The sequence below is a fragment of the Acanthochromis polyacanthus genome, chromosome 21, assembly GCF_021347895.1.
Source record: "Acanthochromis polyacanthus isolate Apoly-LR-REF ecotype Palm Island chromosome 21, KAUST_Apoly_ChrSc, whole genome shotgun sequence".
Taxonomy (NCBI): domain Eukaryota; kingdom Metazoa; phylum Chordata; class Actinopteri; family Pomacentridae; genus Acanthochromis; species Acanthochromis polyacanthus.
This window is the reverse complement of record NC_067133.1, coordinates 18,291,043-18,309,757: the sequence shown is the minus strand read 5'-3', so window position 1 is coordinate 18,309,757 and position 18,715 is coordinate 18,291,043. Positions and strand designations below refer to the sequence as shown.

Genomic DNA, 18,715 nt, shown 5'->3' with positions numbered 1-18,715 from the left:
AAAAGTCGGTGTCTTCTTCAGGTAGTCAAATTATGTTTTCTAATCTGCCTCTCACGCTTGCAAATGTAAACCCACCATGGACAAATTTACTGCCAGCTTAGGCACAAGTCTAGTCTACAGACATATAGTAATTGAATCGTGATCTGTGTGTGTGTGTGTGTGTGTGTATTCACTATTGTCAGAAAATGTAACAGAAATGATTGACAAGTGTCTTTTTGTCCATGCTTTAAAGTGCCATTTGTAAAGTATCCCAAACTGTTCTGTTTCACAAGAATGAACTTAAATGTTTTTGTGTGCGCAACTTCACCTACAGGTTTTTAAGTCTGATGTAATATCCTGCAGGGCAATGGAAAGACTTGGCAGACATCCCAGCAGTGCAGCCTCCTGGGGCTGATTCAGCCAATGTTCCCACCCAGGAATCCTGGACGTCTGACAGGAAACAGGCCCAACTCTCCCAAGGCCACTGTAAGTCAGCCTCTCCCCTCACCCCAAGTCTCCCCCTTAGCTGAAAACCTCTCCTGGGGCCTTTCTTTATGCTTCTCTTAGACAAGCTATCATACAAATAGACCGTCTTCTGCACCACACCCCATTTCAGCCTCCCAGCTCTGCCCGGCTCTCCAGCAAAGCCCTGTCTTGCTTCAGCCTTTAAGCAATTGAACAATTTTATTAGGTAAGAGAACCATGATTAATGACCAAGCAGCTTTTGCATGAACAATTTCAGGATTTCATGTTGAAGCTAGTGTTTTTCTGACCTTGTCAGAGCATGTTTGGATTTAATGCTGCAATTTGAATATGTGTCAGATGAGGAACAACAAGAATACATCTCAAGACCTGCAGAGACGCCACAGCTGCTGCTAATGTCAATACAGCTCAAAAATAAATTTGAACGCACAATACATTTTTCCTTTATTTTATAAAACTGTAATGCAAAAAACTAAATGTTTATGTACCTACATTAGTGTTTGTACCACTTTAACACAGGCAGCGTGCTACTTGACACACAAGGCTATTGCACACGAGACATTTCATACAACATAAAATCATACACACTGTACATAGATACATACTTACAAACATACATAGTTATTCATATATTTATCATAAAAAATCAAAGTCAGACATACAATGAAGTCATAGGTACACATATTAAAACACCTTTCCATCTGAAAAAATAAATTGGGAGAAAGCAAACATCACTGAAGCTGCCAAAGTGCTTTTCACCATTTATACTTGGCCATCTAAATTTAAAAGTCAATATAAAGAACACTGACAAAGAGAAGAGTTTTAATTCGGTGTCTACAGGAAGAAGGTTAGTGTAACCCTGAACAACAGGAACCGGACAACGAAAAACAGGACTTCCTACAGTTTAAGGAAGCTGCATGTTGTAGGATGTCAGAGAATGAGGATGAAGCTGACCTCCCAGGAAGGCAGATCCCTCCTGTGTGTTTGAAACTGGATATTCTCCTATTTTGTCGAGGAGGTAAGGGGTCTTTGGAAAGATGAGATGTGTGTACATCTTTAGTTGCAAAAGGCATATGGCTAGCAAATTAGACCAGGATGTTCACAACCAATTTTTGTTCTCGGCACTATTTAAGACTTCACAGTGAGAGTGACCTACCCTGGTCATCCCACTCTCTGCTTGTCAAGGCCTTGGTAGTTCAAAATGATCAATAATACTGTCAACAATGGAGCACAAGCCCCAAACACTTCATACGTACATTCAGCCTTTTTACTCAGGAGGAAGGCACAAACAGAGACAGCACATTGCTGCTACAACACTGTCAGGACACCGGTCCCGTGAGTCAAAGCTGCAGGACAGCTGTCATTGAGTAAAATACATCAGTGCCAACTCACTTAAGGAAATGTGCTTTCTGATTAGGCCTTCCTCGACGGAAACTGTTAAGATACAAAAGACAACACTAAAAGCAAGAAGGACAGATTATGAGGACAAATGAGGGAAGGGGTGTTAGTGATGAAAGCTGGAGCTTAGATTATATTGTACATATTAGCACTTACAAATAAGTTAGAATTTCATGCATTAAATGTAAGCAGGTTATGTAAGTTTGTGGTAGTTTATCAAATGGTTTAAGCAAGGTTATATAGAGAATATATAGCCCTGGTTTTTCTGAGGGGCCACTTAGTAATTTGACTTCTGTAACACGGAGTGCTCATTGGAGTTGATCACTGCCTCTGGCTCTGAAAAGAATGAACAGTGAATCTTTAGGCCTAATGTGGAAACATAACAGTGAAGGAGAGTAATGTGGTTAAACCTTACAATGGACAACAATCTTTACAGTAATCTCCAAAGTGCAACTTTGCAAGCTTTGCATTGACACAGTTATTGAAAGGCTCAAAACAACTCATCATAACTATGATATTATGCATGTTATGCTTGTATTTTTGGCATTTAATAAGGGTGTACATGCTAAGAAAGAAATGCGAAACAAGATGGCATATACATGAAAAATGGTTTGCTCCATAGTAATTAACAGAAGTACCCATGAAAAAGCAATTTTCACATTTCTGAACATTTTCACCACGAAGCAGATTTCCTCTTGAAACATTCTGTCGTTACAGTCTCTGTCTGGGTGAATTTGATTGTGAATTCACACAATTTTGATTGTAACAGGAAAAAAACGTCTGCATTGTAGAGTGTGTCTCAGCAGACGGCTCTGTCCCAGCCTTACCAGACTTCTTAGTCCCAGAGTGTGCTTCACTTCAACATCTGTCCATCTTATCACAGCTTCCCTGCTTGATTTCATATGCACACATCCCCTCTGTCTCTCACATGATGTATTTACACCATATCAAACACAGGTGGTACAGTCTTGCATGATTGGTGTGGTCTGGTGTTCATGTTTGTTGGTGCAGTGTTCCAGAGAGCTGGAGCTCTTTAGAGGGACCAGACAACGGTCAGAAGGCCGCCCACTTTGCAGCACCCCCCAGCAGCACAACACACGCAGGAACTCCTTTCTCATGTCCTTGCTGCGCAGTGTGTATATCACTGGGTTAAGTGCTGAATTCAGAGTGGCAAAGCCAAAAAAGATGTCTGCTTTGGAGAGGATGGGGCAGAATTGTATCCTGCAGGATGAATCTAGGAGTAGAATGGTAAAAGCTGGCAGCCAGCACATGATGAATACCCCAAGCACTATTGTGACTGTTTTCAAAAGGGAATAGGCTTGTGAGTTGGTCGCTTCCTGGTGGCTGGAGCGTACAATCAAATAGATCTTCACATAGAGTATGACAATAGAGAGCAGTATCAGGGTGAAAATGGTGACAACAAAGAGGATGTATTTCTTTGAGTAGAGAGGCAGTACGGCTGAGCATTCAGGGAGGTTGTAGATGCAGTTCCAGCCGATGATGGGAAGCCCTCCGAGCAGAAAGGAGGTGACCCAACAAGCTCCAATCAGGAGAAACATGCGGCATGTTTTGGTGGAGCCGTACACCTTGACTTTGGTGATAGCAATATAGCGCTCTATTGCTATCGCCAACAAACTAAAGACTGAAGCTGCCAGGGCAATAAACACTGTGCCTTCCCTGATGAACCATTGCACAGGCACCAGTTCAAAGGTCCTTGACCCTGATAGAAAAATATTGGCTATGTAGGCCGAGCCGGCCAACAGATCAGAGAATGCCAAGTTTCCTATGAAGAAAAACATGGCAGAGTGGAACTTCTTGTTGCGGCAGACGGCAATCAGGACCAGCAGATTCTCAAGGATGATGATGGTGCAGAGGACCACAATGACAATGTTGAGGGTGGTGAGGTGTGTTTTATTCTTAATGTGTGTCTCTATCTGCTGGGTGGTCAAGTTCTTGGCGTAGGCATAGTATTCGCGGATCACACTGTAATTGTAGTATTCAGAATACTTGCTCTTCATGGTGACAGGATGGCAGAGCACAGCGGCTTTACGGCAAAGATTCATTCACACAGTGTGCAGAGGGTCTGTGCCAATAATTATTGCCTTTAAGGAAAGGACAGGAAGAGGGCTGGGAGGGACACTGCCTGTCCTACAGTCACGTCTCTGGAGCTCTGTGTGGGTCACCTGCAGACACAAAGAAAGAGAAAGGCCAGAGTTATTGACAAAGAAAATGTGGCAATCATTAACTAAATTGTGGCAAATGTAAATTTTTAGCATAGAAATATACTCCTAAAGGCAAAGCATAAAGCAAAACACAGTATCCAGGCAACAACCTGTTCCTCAGTCTGCACAGTGGAAACTAAACTCACTCACTTGAAGACTCCTCTGTGATGACCCAAAGTTAAAATAAGTAGGAACAGCAATAGAGCAGAGCTTCAACATAAAACCCTCTCATTATCAAAAGTCCTTCACTTGATCTAACAGATAACAGATTCAGAATTCGGAGCTGGCATTTTCAATGACATAACACATGTGACTGACCACACAGAGAACACACTGCACTCACTGTGTCCATTTGTTACAACCCAAACTGAAAAACCCACGAAGGCAACCCTCGCAGTTTGTTGCGGTCTGAGAGGAATGGAAAGTAATAATCCACTGACTCACAAGGGCTTTGCATGTTATCATAAAAAATTACTCTGGGGGAAATTTTAAATCTGCTCTGAGGGGAAAAAAAAGCATACGAATGTCTTCCCTGTTTCTGAACGGTCAACCTGGGCAGGCAGAGATCATCTACAGGTAAATGAATAAATGCTCTGTGAGTGTTGGCGTTTGGACAAAAGGCTGCACTCGCAGTCTGAGGGGAACATTCCACTAACCCCGTCCGTGCACTCGGCTGTCAACACACAGCATTGTTGTGGAGAGCGAACCATTCCACTCCAGTGAGCTACCTCTTGAAACTTCAGCATAGCATGTGGATCAGCCAGACCTCTTCATCCTGACCTGCCCAACCACCCACTTCCAACCAGTTAAAAAAAAGAGAACAGCAAATCAAATAGATAATCGAGAGGAAGAGATGAGGGCTTCCCCTAGTTTTTGAGAAAAAAAACTTTTAGTATTTGATTTTGGTGTATGGTTGCAGTGCAATTTTAATCTGAATTGCTGGTGTGAAACCAATACAGAAAAATGTGAAACTCATGAAGTGTCGCGTTTTATCATCTCAAGAAGTAACAGCAAAAACACCTTGGGAAGCGCTAACCTGTTGTCAAATTTCTCTTTTCAAGAAGAAACCTATAAACAAACAGAAAAACAAAATAAAGTGAACTGCATCTATGGAACTGAAGAACAAAGGAAAGTTGAAGGCTCTGGAAATCTAATTAGAGGTGGAGCTGGTGTCTTAAACCTGTCAAAAGTAACAAGATCCCTCTGCAGGCCAGCTCCCGAGGTAATTCAACACTGATGCTTCTACTGCGAGTCTTTGCTAGGCTGGACGGCTGCAGCAACTCTTGGCTATAAAAAAAATAGTGGAAAGTGGGCCTGAACCTTTTCCCAGTTCTGCTGGGCTTTGAATCAAAACCTGAGAGACTAAAAGATAAAGAAGGAATGAGACAAAAGCCTGACAGAGAGCATGCATGTGGAACGGCATCTGGACACAAAGGCAGGAATCTGAGACATCACTGTGACGTGCACGCACATGCACACACTCATCGATGTGATGCGTCTCGTCACAGAATTTCACTCGTGCACAGACATTTTTCTTCGCACACATTGCAAATTGTGACAGAAACAGAGCAATGTAGCAAAGCATTCCTCCGTATACAGGCAGGTTGAGCGCACAGCTGCTATTGGCTGCCAGTAATAACCAGCGCACTGTTTCCTCAAGCAGGAACAAAGAACAATGGTCTCCTTCAGTGTGGATAGCATTGGCCTTCAGCCTTAATAATGGGACAGCACACTTCCATTTGGCTGGGGCAACTGTATCATAGCAAAAATTTATTTACAGCTGAGGACTCGCTTATCAGGCTGCTGTACCAGGACAGCTAGTCTCCTCCCTGTCCTTTTTAGCTCTGTTAATAGACACAAATAGGAGGATTGAGCTTAAGCACATGTGGCAGCTGCACCAGGGTAATTACGTTAGTTTGCATTATAGGAGTCTGTAATGTTTTTTTTTATTCACTGAAAAGACCCGTTCTGTATCTCCACAGTCCCCAAAAGCACACTGCATTGTTTCATCTCGGTTTTTCTCTCAGCGCTGCCAGGACGGCTCTCTTTTTCATCTGTCGTGCAGACAGCTCGAGGTCCTCCTGTCACCAAAGAGTCTTTGGTGTCTGTCATCAAGGGATTTCACTGTACGTGGGAAACCTGACAGGCTGGTTTGCCCACAGCACAGTCTTGCCGTAGCCGCGCCCCGCCCCTCTACCTGCAGTGTGGCGTTCACGAGTTTCCTCAGTGATTGGTCACCATCGGTGCGCACTTCCTGCAGTGTATCCCCTCCCTCCTAAGCAGTCGCCAAAACTGTGCCCTGCATTCGACCCAGACGTCACTGTCACACTTCCACAGCAGACATAACACATTGTCAAAAAATGTTGTCATGCCATGTCAACCAATGACTCTTTTCCTAACTAACACAATGGGAAAGAAACAGCAGCAAAACACTCTCAAACTACAATAAACACAATAGCCGAAGTATTTCACATTAGCCTTACTAGAGCTGTATTAAAATATATAAAAATATGGTAGGTATTGAAAATATCTGAGCTCTCAAAGTGTGTTTGAACAGTGTATACACTTTAGAATTAATTATATACACTGCAGTGGTGTGCAGTTTTACATTTATTGCATCTATGTATTTCAACAGTACTTCAAAATAATATATGCAAAATTAATGCTTTAATGATCTTTAAATTTAGATGCAACATGCTGTGCAACTTCTTTCATTATGTCTGTTCTTTCATTTCATCAACAATATGCAAGTGCATTGAGCTGGTATTAAGTATTTGAAAATGCATCTATATTGATATTGTGCGTCACATAAATTTGCACAGTTACTTTTGAGTTGAATTTTCACCTGTACTGTGATGTAGGTAAATGTTTAGCTAGGTTGCGGAAATAAAAATAAACACAACATCCTGTCTCGATTTCACAGAGCGGCTCAAACACGGTTAGAGGAGGGGATGAAAGAAGCAACTGTTGATAGGAGAGCAGGTGACATAGAGACAAAGGAAGTCGAACAAGAGACAGAAACCTGAGGCAGGATCTTGTGTTCGAAAGATTATTGGATTATCATTGTGAGAACTGACAAACGTATTTGATCGTCTAAGAAAGGACGCCAAGATGCTTTTGTGGTGCATTTTCTCATGCACACATGCTAAACACTTTTTTTTATGATTTTTACAGCTACACCTACTTTTTCACAGCCACGTCCACAGATGAAAACCTTTAATCGATCATATAAGCACAATTACACAAATTTTGACAACATACGATAAGGTGACTGAAAAGGGTTTTTGTTTGCGACTGAAAGATGATTCTTGTTCTCTCCTAATTCTCGTTCACCTCTTCATCACGGGGACTGACGGCGACACAAAAGCCTCAGGTGTTTTTCCCAGAAACACTTGATAAGCCCCAATTAGCAGAACGCCTGCTCACCAAAAACCAAGGTAACGCTGCCCCCCATGACACCACCTGCTATCGGTCACACTCTGCTTGAACCCGGCTCCACTTTCTCTGGGGGAGGGAGCACTTAAAACAGAAGTGGAGCTGCTAAATTTTGATCGAGCAAGAATTCTGGCGTTTTCATCCATGAACACACTGTACAGTCCCCCACAGCTGTTTTAGCTGAGGACAGTGACTAACTTTGAATTTAGTTTAGTTTGCATTTTCATCTTATGTTATTTGCATTCAGTTGTGTTTACTGTTTGCTCAGAGTGTATTGCCGTGGAGCAGTTTGTGGTGTGAAACATCCTGTGACACATCTTTCTCCATCTGCCCTTTATACTCCCTGCTCACAAGCCGCTGTAGTGACAACACAGCACTAATCCAGCCTCTTGTGTTTCCTCATAGCACTCTAAAAAGGCAGCAGTACAAGACTATGACATACAAGGTCTTCTTTGTTAAGACTATAATATGAAAAAGTTGAAATGCAGATTTTCCGTTTTAAAGAGATTTAATGGCTTCCTGCACCCTCTACGAGATACTGGGCTTTTCTTCTACAGACTTAATCTCTCCTTAGTTTTTAGAACAGCTACAACGTAGTCCATAATGAAAGCTTCTGCTGGTTTGATTTGTTCTTTCCTGTTCAGTTTCCGTGCCGTTAATATTACTGTTTATCTTATCTGTGAGAGTGCTTTGCTCCAACTACAAGCGAGATCAGCCTACATCCTTCTTCTTCCCTCTACTCTTGAAGTCCAGCATTCTGTAACTGACCTGGAGACCTAGTGACTGTGTGGGAAGCATTAGAATAATGGAGTTAGTCAGCTGAACAGCAGAAATCTTGGGACTTTTGTGTGCGTTTTTGTGCATTTCATTTTCAGTGGAAGCAAAACATTTGACGCCACAGAGTGCAAATACAACCCAAGAGCTGAGGCTCCGAGGAAGTGAATTCACAAAGTTTCCCAAGTGTTGACATGTCAGACGCAAAGGAGAAAACACAACTATTACCACCACAAGGTTTCACCACTGCTACCACAGAAGTTCTAAGGAAATGACTACACCGAAAGCAGTATGTTCAAAGCACTCTTGTACCCGTTCTCTCGGTTTTCCGTTTCTTACACTTCATCAATGATAACATATAGATCCTTGTCTTGTGTGGGCTCTGATAACTCCTCAGAGCCCACACAAGCCAGTGCACACATTGGCTCATCAAGCAGACCTTTTTTTTGCATTGAGCAGCCAGATGCAATCATGTTGTGCCACCAGAACACACAGAGATGGACTGTCTGCTGGCAGATGGCTGCAGAGTCTATCTGCCGCTCTTTCCATTGCAGAGCCCCGGGCCTCAGTCTGTGAAATCTTTTTACATCAGAACAGCAACACTATTGATTGTTGGCTGGCAATTTCCAGGAAAAAAAGCATCCATGTAACCAGTGACACTATAACTGGGGTGAGGAGGATTCATGTTGCTGAACTGTATCCTGGTCCTTGAAATCACCTTGGACACGGCACACTCAATAGTCATGTACATTGACTTACTTACTCTTACTTAGTCGTGGCTGTCTGAGCTTATCTTAAGCCGCTGCTCTTATCTCTGTTACATGCCACGCTGCAGACAAGCTCACTGATAAAACTGAAGCCAAAAACAGTGAAGACAAAGAAGCATAGCTGACATGAAGATGACATTTTAAAAACATACACGTTTGAGGTCAAACCGAAGCAGCAACAACCTCATTTTCCTACTATGGCACGCACTGAAAGTCCTGTTAAAGTAGAAATGTCAAGATCACAAGCCTTAACCTATTACTGCATCTTGACAGTACTAAATGTCACAGCAGATTTTAAAGATTTCTACAAGTCAGCACGTCATTTTTACTCTTTATCTTTTTGACTAGATAACCACAGGTGTTTACTGATATTTCCCGAACAGTGGAAAGTAAAGTAGTAAACTCTAGAGAGGAGAAACTGATGCATTCTAGCAAAATCACCCAACAACCTAAAACTAAGGAGAAGTGAAAGGGGGTAGGAGAAAGTCTGTTTCAGTCTGTGGCGCGACTTGCGTGATCGAGCGGCAGAGCCGACTGCAAAACAAGAGATGGGGCCTGCAACATCTCACAGTTTATAGCTGGGAGAGAAACTGAACTAGAGGAACAACAAATTTAACAGAAAGCAAAAACTTGGCAAAGATATGTTTGTAATTTGCCAAACCATGTCACAGACCTACACATATCACATTCTTTTTTGGTGACAAAAGAAATACAGAAGTGTTTTGTACAACTGTGTGTCTGTTTCTATATCATTGCATTAGTTGAGCGTTAAATACCAATGTAGTTCCTTTTTCACGGACAGATTAAACGGTTCCTTCTCATGCTTTCATGCTGACTTCAAGATTTAATTTTAGCTCCAAACAGCAATCTTCCTGTCTCTTTGTCTGCTCTTATGCTAACATAATCATGCTTCATTTAAACCACGTATAAGCTGTTGGATACTCGGGGAGTGGGTGTCCCCAATACAGAGATTCAACATATAATTAGGGATTACCCTTTCGCTCGTCAAACAGTTTGACAGTTTGGGTACAGCCTCTTCTGAGGGTTTCCAATCTGTCAACACAGTTCAGTCTGGAACAAAAAGAGGTTGAATTTTTTTTACTCCAACTCCATGTTACACAGTGACTTGTGATATTTTCTGTTCCTCTCCACAGTCGCTTCATCTGTGCAACTTTGCAATGCTTTATTTATTGCAGCTGTTCATGAGCTGTGGGGTTCATAGAGTGGCAAGCTGGAGACAAAGAGCTGCATAAAGAAGGGCATCATACAGCCTGAGGTGCCACAACCCCCCCACACCCACACACCGCCACCCCCTCTTCTCTCCACTCAACCCCACTGGGGGGTGGGGGAATCTCCAAAGGTGGCGCCTGAGAGGCAATTACTGTAATACATTCACCCTCAGACCATTCCTGTCAACTTAAGTCTCGTTTCCAAATTATGCATCTTTTTAGATTACTCTATTTTGCATATTTCCCTTTCATGCTGCTCCCTGATTTGCAGAGCCACATCGTCCTCACTCTGACACCCCTTCCCCGCCAAGTATATTTTAAAGTTCACCACAGAGATCAAAAGACAAGGCCACAAAGAGGTGATTAAATGCACATCAAGAGGGATTTATTTAGCACACATCTGGAGCTGAAATGTTCTTATAGCCCCCATTAAAGACTTCATTACAGCACAGAGTGTGCAATCAGCGCTCGATTGCAAAAAACTCCCAAGATCTGCACTAAGAAACTACATTTTCAGACAAAGCACAAATGTTTTCATGCAGATTTGCTGGTAATAGTTCCAAAAAAAATGCAGTTATCATCCTTGTTATTGCTTGTTGGAGACACATTTCTGCATTACTTCAGCATGCAAGATGCAAGTCTGATGTGTCCTGAGATTTGCTCAGCTTTAAAAGAAAAGTAATAAACTGTTCTAAGTAGTCAAGGTTTATACAGGACATAGGAAAGCCACACTTTCAAATACCGAGCTTTTATTTCTGGGTATGTATGTGCAAGGGCTTGTTAGTGTTAACCACATGGCGCCATTAGCGGAGACACAGGACATGCATGCATCACGTTTCACAGTCAGTTCATCTCTGCACTTTGCACAGCTTTTTTAAAATGGTTTCTGCGGCTGCCACCTGCAATGTACACTCTGGTCTCGGTGATGCAGAAAATGAACCTAAGTCAAGTCACGGATGCTTGCATCAGAAAACCTCAGGTCTGATGCCTGAGTTGTGCTTGATTCAAGATTCAACCGCTCTGCCCCTCTCACACCTTACCATGTTCAGGTCTCCCTTAATGAATGGTTTTCAGCCCTCTTTAGGTGTCTTTTGTCCTTGTCGCTGCTCCTATTCAACCCAGTTGCTCGACCTTGAACTCCACCCCTTCTCATGTTCTCCTGCTTCATTGGGAAACTGTGAGGATGCCGTGAGAGAACTTGTGATCATTTGTTACATGGCGTGCCAGCAGCACATATCGATGCATGCGCACTGTGCATATCGATAGTGTCAGGAGCTGCTGTGACTGTAACACTGGTGTTTGTTCCACTGATGCTGTGGTGATTTCCACTGCACTGAACATCACAACAAACAGCAACATGACAGCATGCCAAAATCAAAGACACAGAGGAGAAGAACAGGGAAGGTGCCAGCGACAAAGCAAAGCACCGCACAATGGAAAATGATAACGTCTGCACAGGCTAACGCACAGGGGCACAAAGCCACCCTGATTGCTTCTGCCCAGTGCCCACTGATAAGATGATGAATTGATGGAGGGCCTCCATCTCTCCTCTTGGTCCAGCATAGGAAAACAACTCCAGACTCCTCTGGCAAACACAGATCCATTAAACATAGCTGTGTTTTTGGAGGAAAAACACGGTTGCCTGGAGAGGGAACATTGTTGTGTCCACACAGTCTACAGCTGGATCCAAGTATTTTATACAATTTAAGAATTTCTTGCTTTGAAGAGCAGAACTTATTCCTTGAAAAACAGTTCAACATGAACACATCATAGATTTAAATGTGAAAAAAAATGTGCATGGCTAGTACAGTTTCAATGTGCATTTAAAGACCTGTGGAAAAGCCTTGAGGGTATTTAAAGTTGCCCCGTTCTGGATGGATACTGTGTCTGTTTTATATCCTGGCAACACTACACAAGTAAATTCTTTCAAAACAAAAGTCTTAACAATAAATAACTTGGATTTTTGTACGGTTTTGCAGAGTTTCATGCACAGTTTTGGTAAAGGAGCTTGGCAAGGGATACTTTTCAAAAATAGAAAACAGGTCAGAATGTGACTACGGCTGTGGTGTAGCTTTTCAGGGGGCACAGGACAGCTACTTGACTTTGACTTAAAAGAGGCTCATCTAAAATGGACATGTTGGAGCAGTTTCCAGTTAAGTAAACAACATCCACTTCCACTCAATCTGTCTGTTCCATCAGAGCTGTCTGGCCTCTATCATGACCCGGCTTGTGTTGGGCTGTAGGTTAAATCCATCACGTCTTTAAAATCGGAAAGAATCACGCTGAGGTCTTTACAGGATAAACAATCTTAATAGCTATTACTAATATAACACGCCATCACACATGACTATTTCCAAGTCTGACAGTCACTAGGAAATCTAAAGGCTAAAAGAGCTAATTAGGATGAGAGACCAAGTTAAGATTCAGTTCCAAATAAAATGAATGGCTTCAACAGGCTCTCACTGGCTGCTCGGGGCAATTCAAAATCCAAGAAAACCGTCTCCAGCTTACTTCTGGATCTGGGGAGGTGGGCTGTTGAAGTAATCCCGCTGAGTTTTCCAGCTGCACAAACAAAGCCGACTGGATAACAAAGACTTCCAAGAGGGAAGAAGAAGAAAGAGGAGGAGGTGGGCTCCAAAACCACAGCATCTTCATGTGTACCTGCTCCAACATTGCTCCGGAGTGAGCTCTGTGAATGACCAGAAATGAGGAAACCACGACATGACCACACTGATTAAGCCTGCCACCAGGACAGACAGTATGAGGTTGTTCCCGCTCAGTTCATAAATCAGGCTGTACAACCTACAGAGAGGTTGCAAAGTGCTGCCGATCCCATCCAAAGCCGCAGCAGTAACCAGAAACCCTGTGCTCAATCTACTTGTCACTGTCTCTGAAAGACGTATAATGTTCCTGTCTGCACAGCAATGTTACACAATGAAAAATGCCAGTCGGAGTCCTGAAAACCATTTTCTGCGTTACTTCCAACTGGCAGCGTTTTGGAACACAGGCTGGTTCAAGCTTGAAATGTGAGAGCAGACGAAGAGACTTATCCCCACAGCAGAAAGTGTCAGGAAATCCTGGCATGCTGCTACAAGCATCAGTGCCTGGTCATGGGGGGTCTTATAGTTTGCCCAAGTCCCTCAAGTGGAAAAGGAATGTAAGAGGAGATTTTAAAGCTAATGGATTCTTTCCTTGGGTGAAACACCTTCCAAAAATAGTCAGACCTTTTTTTCTTCTTCACCAAATATCACTTTATGTAAATGTTTATGTAATAATCAGAACAGAACTGACAGTGTGCTTTTTACAACTCAGATGTTTTAAAAAGAGGAGATGGATGGGGCAAGTTAGCGTGCTTATGTGTGTTTCTCTATCTGCCATATCAGGCACATCCCATTCTCAGTCGTGTGTCTACAGAATGAGCAAAAAGCAAAGGACGCCATATTTATTTCTCAGATCTGAGACACTCCCAGCTCTTGGCTGTGAATCACAAAGCTACATGCTGTCAGCTGTGTGTTGTGACTTGCGCTTCGGTAGCTTGTGAACAGAAGGCGTTTATTTTGCTCCAGCTGCCACACCCAAGGAAAGTGTTTTTTTGCAAAGGGGAGTACCAGCTACAACTCTGAGTTTGTAGAACCCAGATGACTGTCCACAGACCACAATTAATATCACAGAGAGATCCCAGAAGAACTGTAGAAATACATACACGGTCTTCTGTTATCTGCCATGACTTCCATTCTTCTTTTAATAGTATCTATGCGTGCATTGACTGGTTTCGTTTAACCAGGTGAACGATATGGCGCCTCTGGCAGGTCACTCCTCTTATCTCTCAGGGTTGTTGCCCGCCTGATTTGGCTGGATAAAGTGGTGAACATACACAACAAAAGACAAGTCAGTTTCCCCAAGGAAAAGCCTTCTTGTTGCTTCCTATTAGCGGACCGCTCCCAGGCCTGAGCTGAAACCCGAGCATCCTTCAGGGATCGACACCACCCACCCACCACCCATCCCCGCCTTCAACCCCATAGTGCCTTATTCCATTAGAAAAAGTCCCGCAAATCTAGTTCCCACCGCTGAATTTCCATTAATTTATTTATTCATCCATTCACTTATAGATCTGTTTATTTACTCAACGCATCTATTTGTCTTCATTTCTCATGCTATCTCTGGCAGTCCCCATTCAGATGGGTCCAATTACAGCAGTCATCTTGCAGAGAGAAACTGAGTGCAATGAGCTGGGTCATAAACACACAGATCCTGAACTCATGATGTCATGGGCTGCTGCACTGCTCCCTAACATAAAAGATTTTAAAGCTCCTCTATATAGACTGTTAAGACTAATACCATGTGTGCTCCACTTCTGCGACAGGCTGGAGATGTGGAGTATCTGGCCAATAAGTTGACGCTGTTCACAGCAACCTCTGTCGAGGCCAAAGCTGGTGCATGTGTGAGGAAGCCTGGCAGCGGTTGGGCCCAGTGGGGTGGCGGGTGTTGTTCAGGAGCAATGAGCCGTGTAGACACATGGGCCAAACACAGATGGGCGGGTGGCCGTATCATGCCCTGACTCCAGCCGGTCCAAGACCTGCTGGGAGAGCCACCCGAGTCCTTAAGCGGCCATGCACGCCTTAAACAAACCAAACCGCTCTTGCACAACAGCAGCATCAATGAACCTGTTGACAGGGCCTTCAACAGTCCCATCCTCACGCTGCTGACTGTGCTTCCTCTTCACCATCCCGCTCTTGATGTTATCACAAGAAGATGTTTGCTAGTCACAACTCGGCAGCATCCGTGCGCATGTGAGAGCTTGGTTTCTCGCCCTATTAACTCTGCTGGGGCCTGAGATAATATCATCCCAGGCCTTTGCAGTTTCAGAAGGCCTGCTAATGAGCACCACACGGTGCAGACTGAAGCAGGGCGATCACAGGATAGAGGATGACGGATGGGGCTTTTATCTGGGCAATAAACATTAGTTCCTCTACCTTATCATCTTATCTCACTGGACTTGAGGAATCTCCCAGGGTGTCTACTGGACTGCTGACACCTATGCATCCTACAAGATTTAATCTTTTGCACGGACTGAAACAACATGTGCTGTGCTTAACAAATCTACTAGGTCAACTTTAAATTCTGTGTAATGCAACTGTAGTCCATTATAAAAGTGTATTCAAGTGTGAACTGTGCGTAAATCCCTGACAACAATATATTGTAAGACCTGAGGAGCCCATCTCCAACCCCACGAGATTAACTCCGGTACATGGGGATAATGGGGGCTTTTGTCTTATTAATACATCCTCTCAATACAATGCCTTCTTTAGAGTGACGGATGAGCAAGCCTCAACAACATCGGAGGTCAGCGTTTGGGGGGGGGGGGGGGGGGCACAGCGGGCTGCGCAACGGCTCCAAGGAACCCAGTGTGTGAATGTGTGATGCACCCAGCTCATCTCAGCACCCCCAACAACAACTACTAATGCAGTCTACATATGATGCAGCCGACTGTGCACTGCCCCCCTTCCCTGTATGATCGACAGCTGTAACCCCGCGTGTTAATATTTAACACCAAACAATGTTATCCATTAATAAAACGCAGCGTGTTTCACAAACGCAGCTGTCAGATCCACATACTTATAGTGGCCCGAGGCTGCAATAGTGTTTCTGCCTCTGGCAAGTACAAAAGTGGCGTGTTGCTTAATGTGGGCCATCACGCTGTCATAAGTCCTCATTTTGAGACTTTTTTTTAAAAACGTCAGTGGACACTTTCTGTTCGCTGTTGACTAATCTTTGATGCAATCCGAGTTTCCAAATGAATGGTTGTTTCATTTTTGAAGCCCTTCTTTGAAATGATCACATTAATGTTACATGCAGGATTTTATAGTACTATTGGAGAACCTTTTGTTAGGTTGCTGCAGCACATGCGCTTACACTAACAATATATATATATTTTTTTTATGAAGGTGCCCTTTGCTTACCCCATGAGAGAAATCGTAGAGAGCATCGAAGACACGTTCCAGTAAATATTTGCCTCCAAATGTCTTCACATGTGGTCACCACTTTCCACAAAACGCTGCGTAAAAGTTCAGCGCTCTCCTCTGCTCCGGCGTCAAGCACGATGACAATCAAAACTTTGGTGGAGGACTAGACGGCGTGTCTTGTCTAGTCAGTGGTAAATCCATACCGGTCTGTGCGCCACCGCGGAAACCGTACAAAGAGCGACGGTTCCAGATTTTAAAAAAAAAAATACAAAAACGGACTTTTTTCCCCCTCCGAAAAGTGACGAAAACGCACTTTCTCTTTTGTCCTTCTAATCCTGCAGTTCGTCTGATTGTCCTACTGCTCTCTGGGAACAACAGACTCCAAGGGGCTGCGGAGCGTCATGTAGGCGCGCACACAATACGCGCTCACACACACACTCACACGCGCGTAAACACACCCACACACACGGAGAGGCGGCGTGGAGTGTATGGAAACGTCATGCCCATAAAGAGACGCGAGTTTCAGTGTCGAAATACAATCACAGTGCGGACTTGTAGACACAGATTTAATATGGAAAATACGTTTTTGAGCCGATTTCTGGACCATTTTCTCCACTCTCGAGCGCACAAATGAAGTCCAGATGTTCCACCTCCTCACTTCCTCTCTCCTAGCAGATCCCAGCATGAACCGGAGTCCACACTTCTCAGCTCATCCTGACTCAGTTTCCCGTGAGGGCAGATGAAAATGCACATATAGCGCAGTGACAGTGAAATGAAATGTGTTGTGTGACAGTAAATATCAACATGTGATCTTGTTGGTTTTGGTGACTCACACCTCTAATTTTCATATTCATCCCTCCAGTCTGGGTAGAGGTGTAATAAGGAGGGTGAGGTGAAGGTAAGTCAGGGCTTGTTAGTCACCAGGGATGTGCCTAGACTTACACTGGGGCAGGTGCTGGTTGCAGTGAAAGAGCCTCTATCCAACCCCAGAGGAGGTAATAATGTCTTCACAGTCATTAAGTTGAAAGCCAAAGTCATCCCAAGTGGCTATGATGTCATGTAAAAGAAGGAGCTGCATAATGTTATCACAGTACTTTAACAAGACACTGACAACCTTGCTGGATCCTATACTACGGAAATTTGCATAAGGGACTGTGGGTGCAGCATGTCTGAAATAGTTTGGGCCTTTTTTGTTTTTTCCCCTTCTTTTTTCTTGAGGGGGAGAGGTGTGAAAAGAAAATGGAAAGGGAAAGACTTTGGTTGAAGTGAAACAAAACTGCCGTGTGACTAAGAGAGCGAGTTTCAGGTGTTTTTCCTCTCAAAACGACCATAATGCTAACGGCAGGAAACAGGTGGCACTTCATCAGACTTTCTTCTTAGTCACACGTCATACCCCGACTGAGTGACGTCAGAAGACATTACATAGAGCAAATGTAGCCCACCTATAGGAGTGAATGAACCACCACAGCAGAAATGCACTGGCAGTTTCCATTGGCGTCTTTTTGTGTCTGGGTTCTCCCAAAGTTTCAACAACTTTGACTCATGTCGCGACTGACTTTGGGGGGAAGAAAGGTTGTGCAATCCACTCTTACCGCACTCATCCCTGCCACCCCCGCACTGGCTGTTATGTGGAAAGTGTTCATGAAAGAAAAAGAAGAAGTGCTTGTGAAGAAAAAAAATTCAATAGTTTGCAATACTTCTAAGTTGCCAAAATCTGATAACTTGCAATCTCTCCGGATGTGGAGCCAATTTTAACGGTTTAACGGTGCATCTTAAAAGCTTTTGTTCTCGCTTTCTGCATTGTCAGCTGAAGTGCAGGTTAGTCAGTAATGGATGTGCAGCAGACGGCCTTTATGGACTCACCGCTCGCTGTCAGCGGGTTTATGATGGGACGCTGCTCCACTAAAGCCGCCCCACTGCTGTGTCTCTCACTGAGATTTTAGGGGAGGGGTCAAGAACCCTGACCTCACTTCCTGTTGGGGCTCCTCACAAGCATTCCATTGTCTGTGAGAATGTGCACGGGCTCGGGGGACTCTGCACATCTGGCAGCTGCTATTAGCAAGCCTCCTGTACCCAAGCCCTCCGCCTCCACCAGAGGAAGATTGCTACATGTGTTGGTGGATGTGCGCCCCGATACACACCTCAAAATAAACTCTCTGGGATGGTGTCTTTTCATGAGCCTGGCATGCCTGGACAGCGCATTTTGGAAATTTACTGCTACAATAAGAAGGAGTGGTGTTAAGGCAATTGACATTTTAGGAAGTCCTTTAATGTGGAGTTATACTGTTATTGTGTTTGCTTGTTAAATGTCACACTACAGGCAACAGCTGATTTGCCTAGCTTAGCACAAAGACTGAAAACAGGGGGAACCAGCAGTAACAACAACTTATGCCTCCAAAGGTTGCTAATTTACATATTTTTTAGTTTTGAACATCCTAACAGATCCAGGTATAGGTGGATGGTAC

General features: G+C 43.8%; 1 protein-coding gene across 1 annotated transcript; it reads right to left on the bottom strand.

The window, feature by feature from the left end:
• Nucleotides 1-881: 881 nt before the first annotated feature.
• Nucleotides 882-16,705, bottom strand: s1pr2 (sphingosine-1-phosphate receptor 2). The gene is made up of 2 exons (XM_022214645.2): nt 16,248-16,705; nt 882-4,043 (listed from the first exon to the last, which is right to left on the bottom strand). The coding sequence occupies exon 2, from the start codon at nt 3,921-3,923 to the stop codon at nt 2,808-2,810; it is 1,116 nt and encodes a 371-aa protein (XP_022070337.1). The 5' UTR covers nt 3,924-4,043; nt 16,248-16,705; the 3' UTR covers nt 882-2,807.
• Between the last annotated feature and the right edge of the window lie 2,010 nt (nt 16,706-18,715).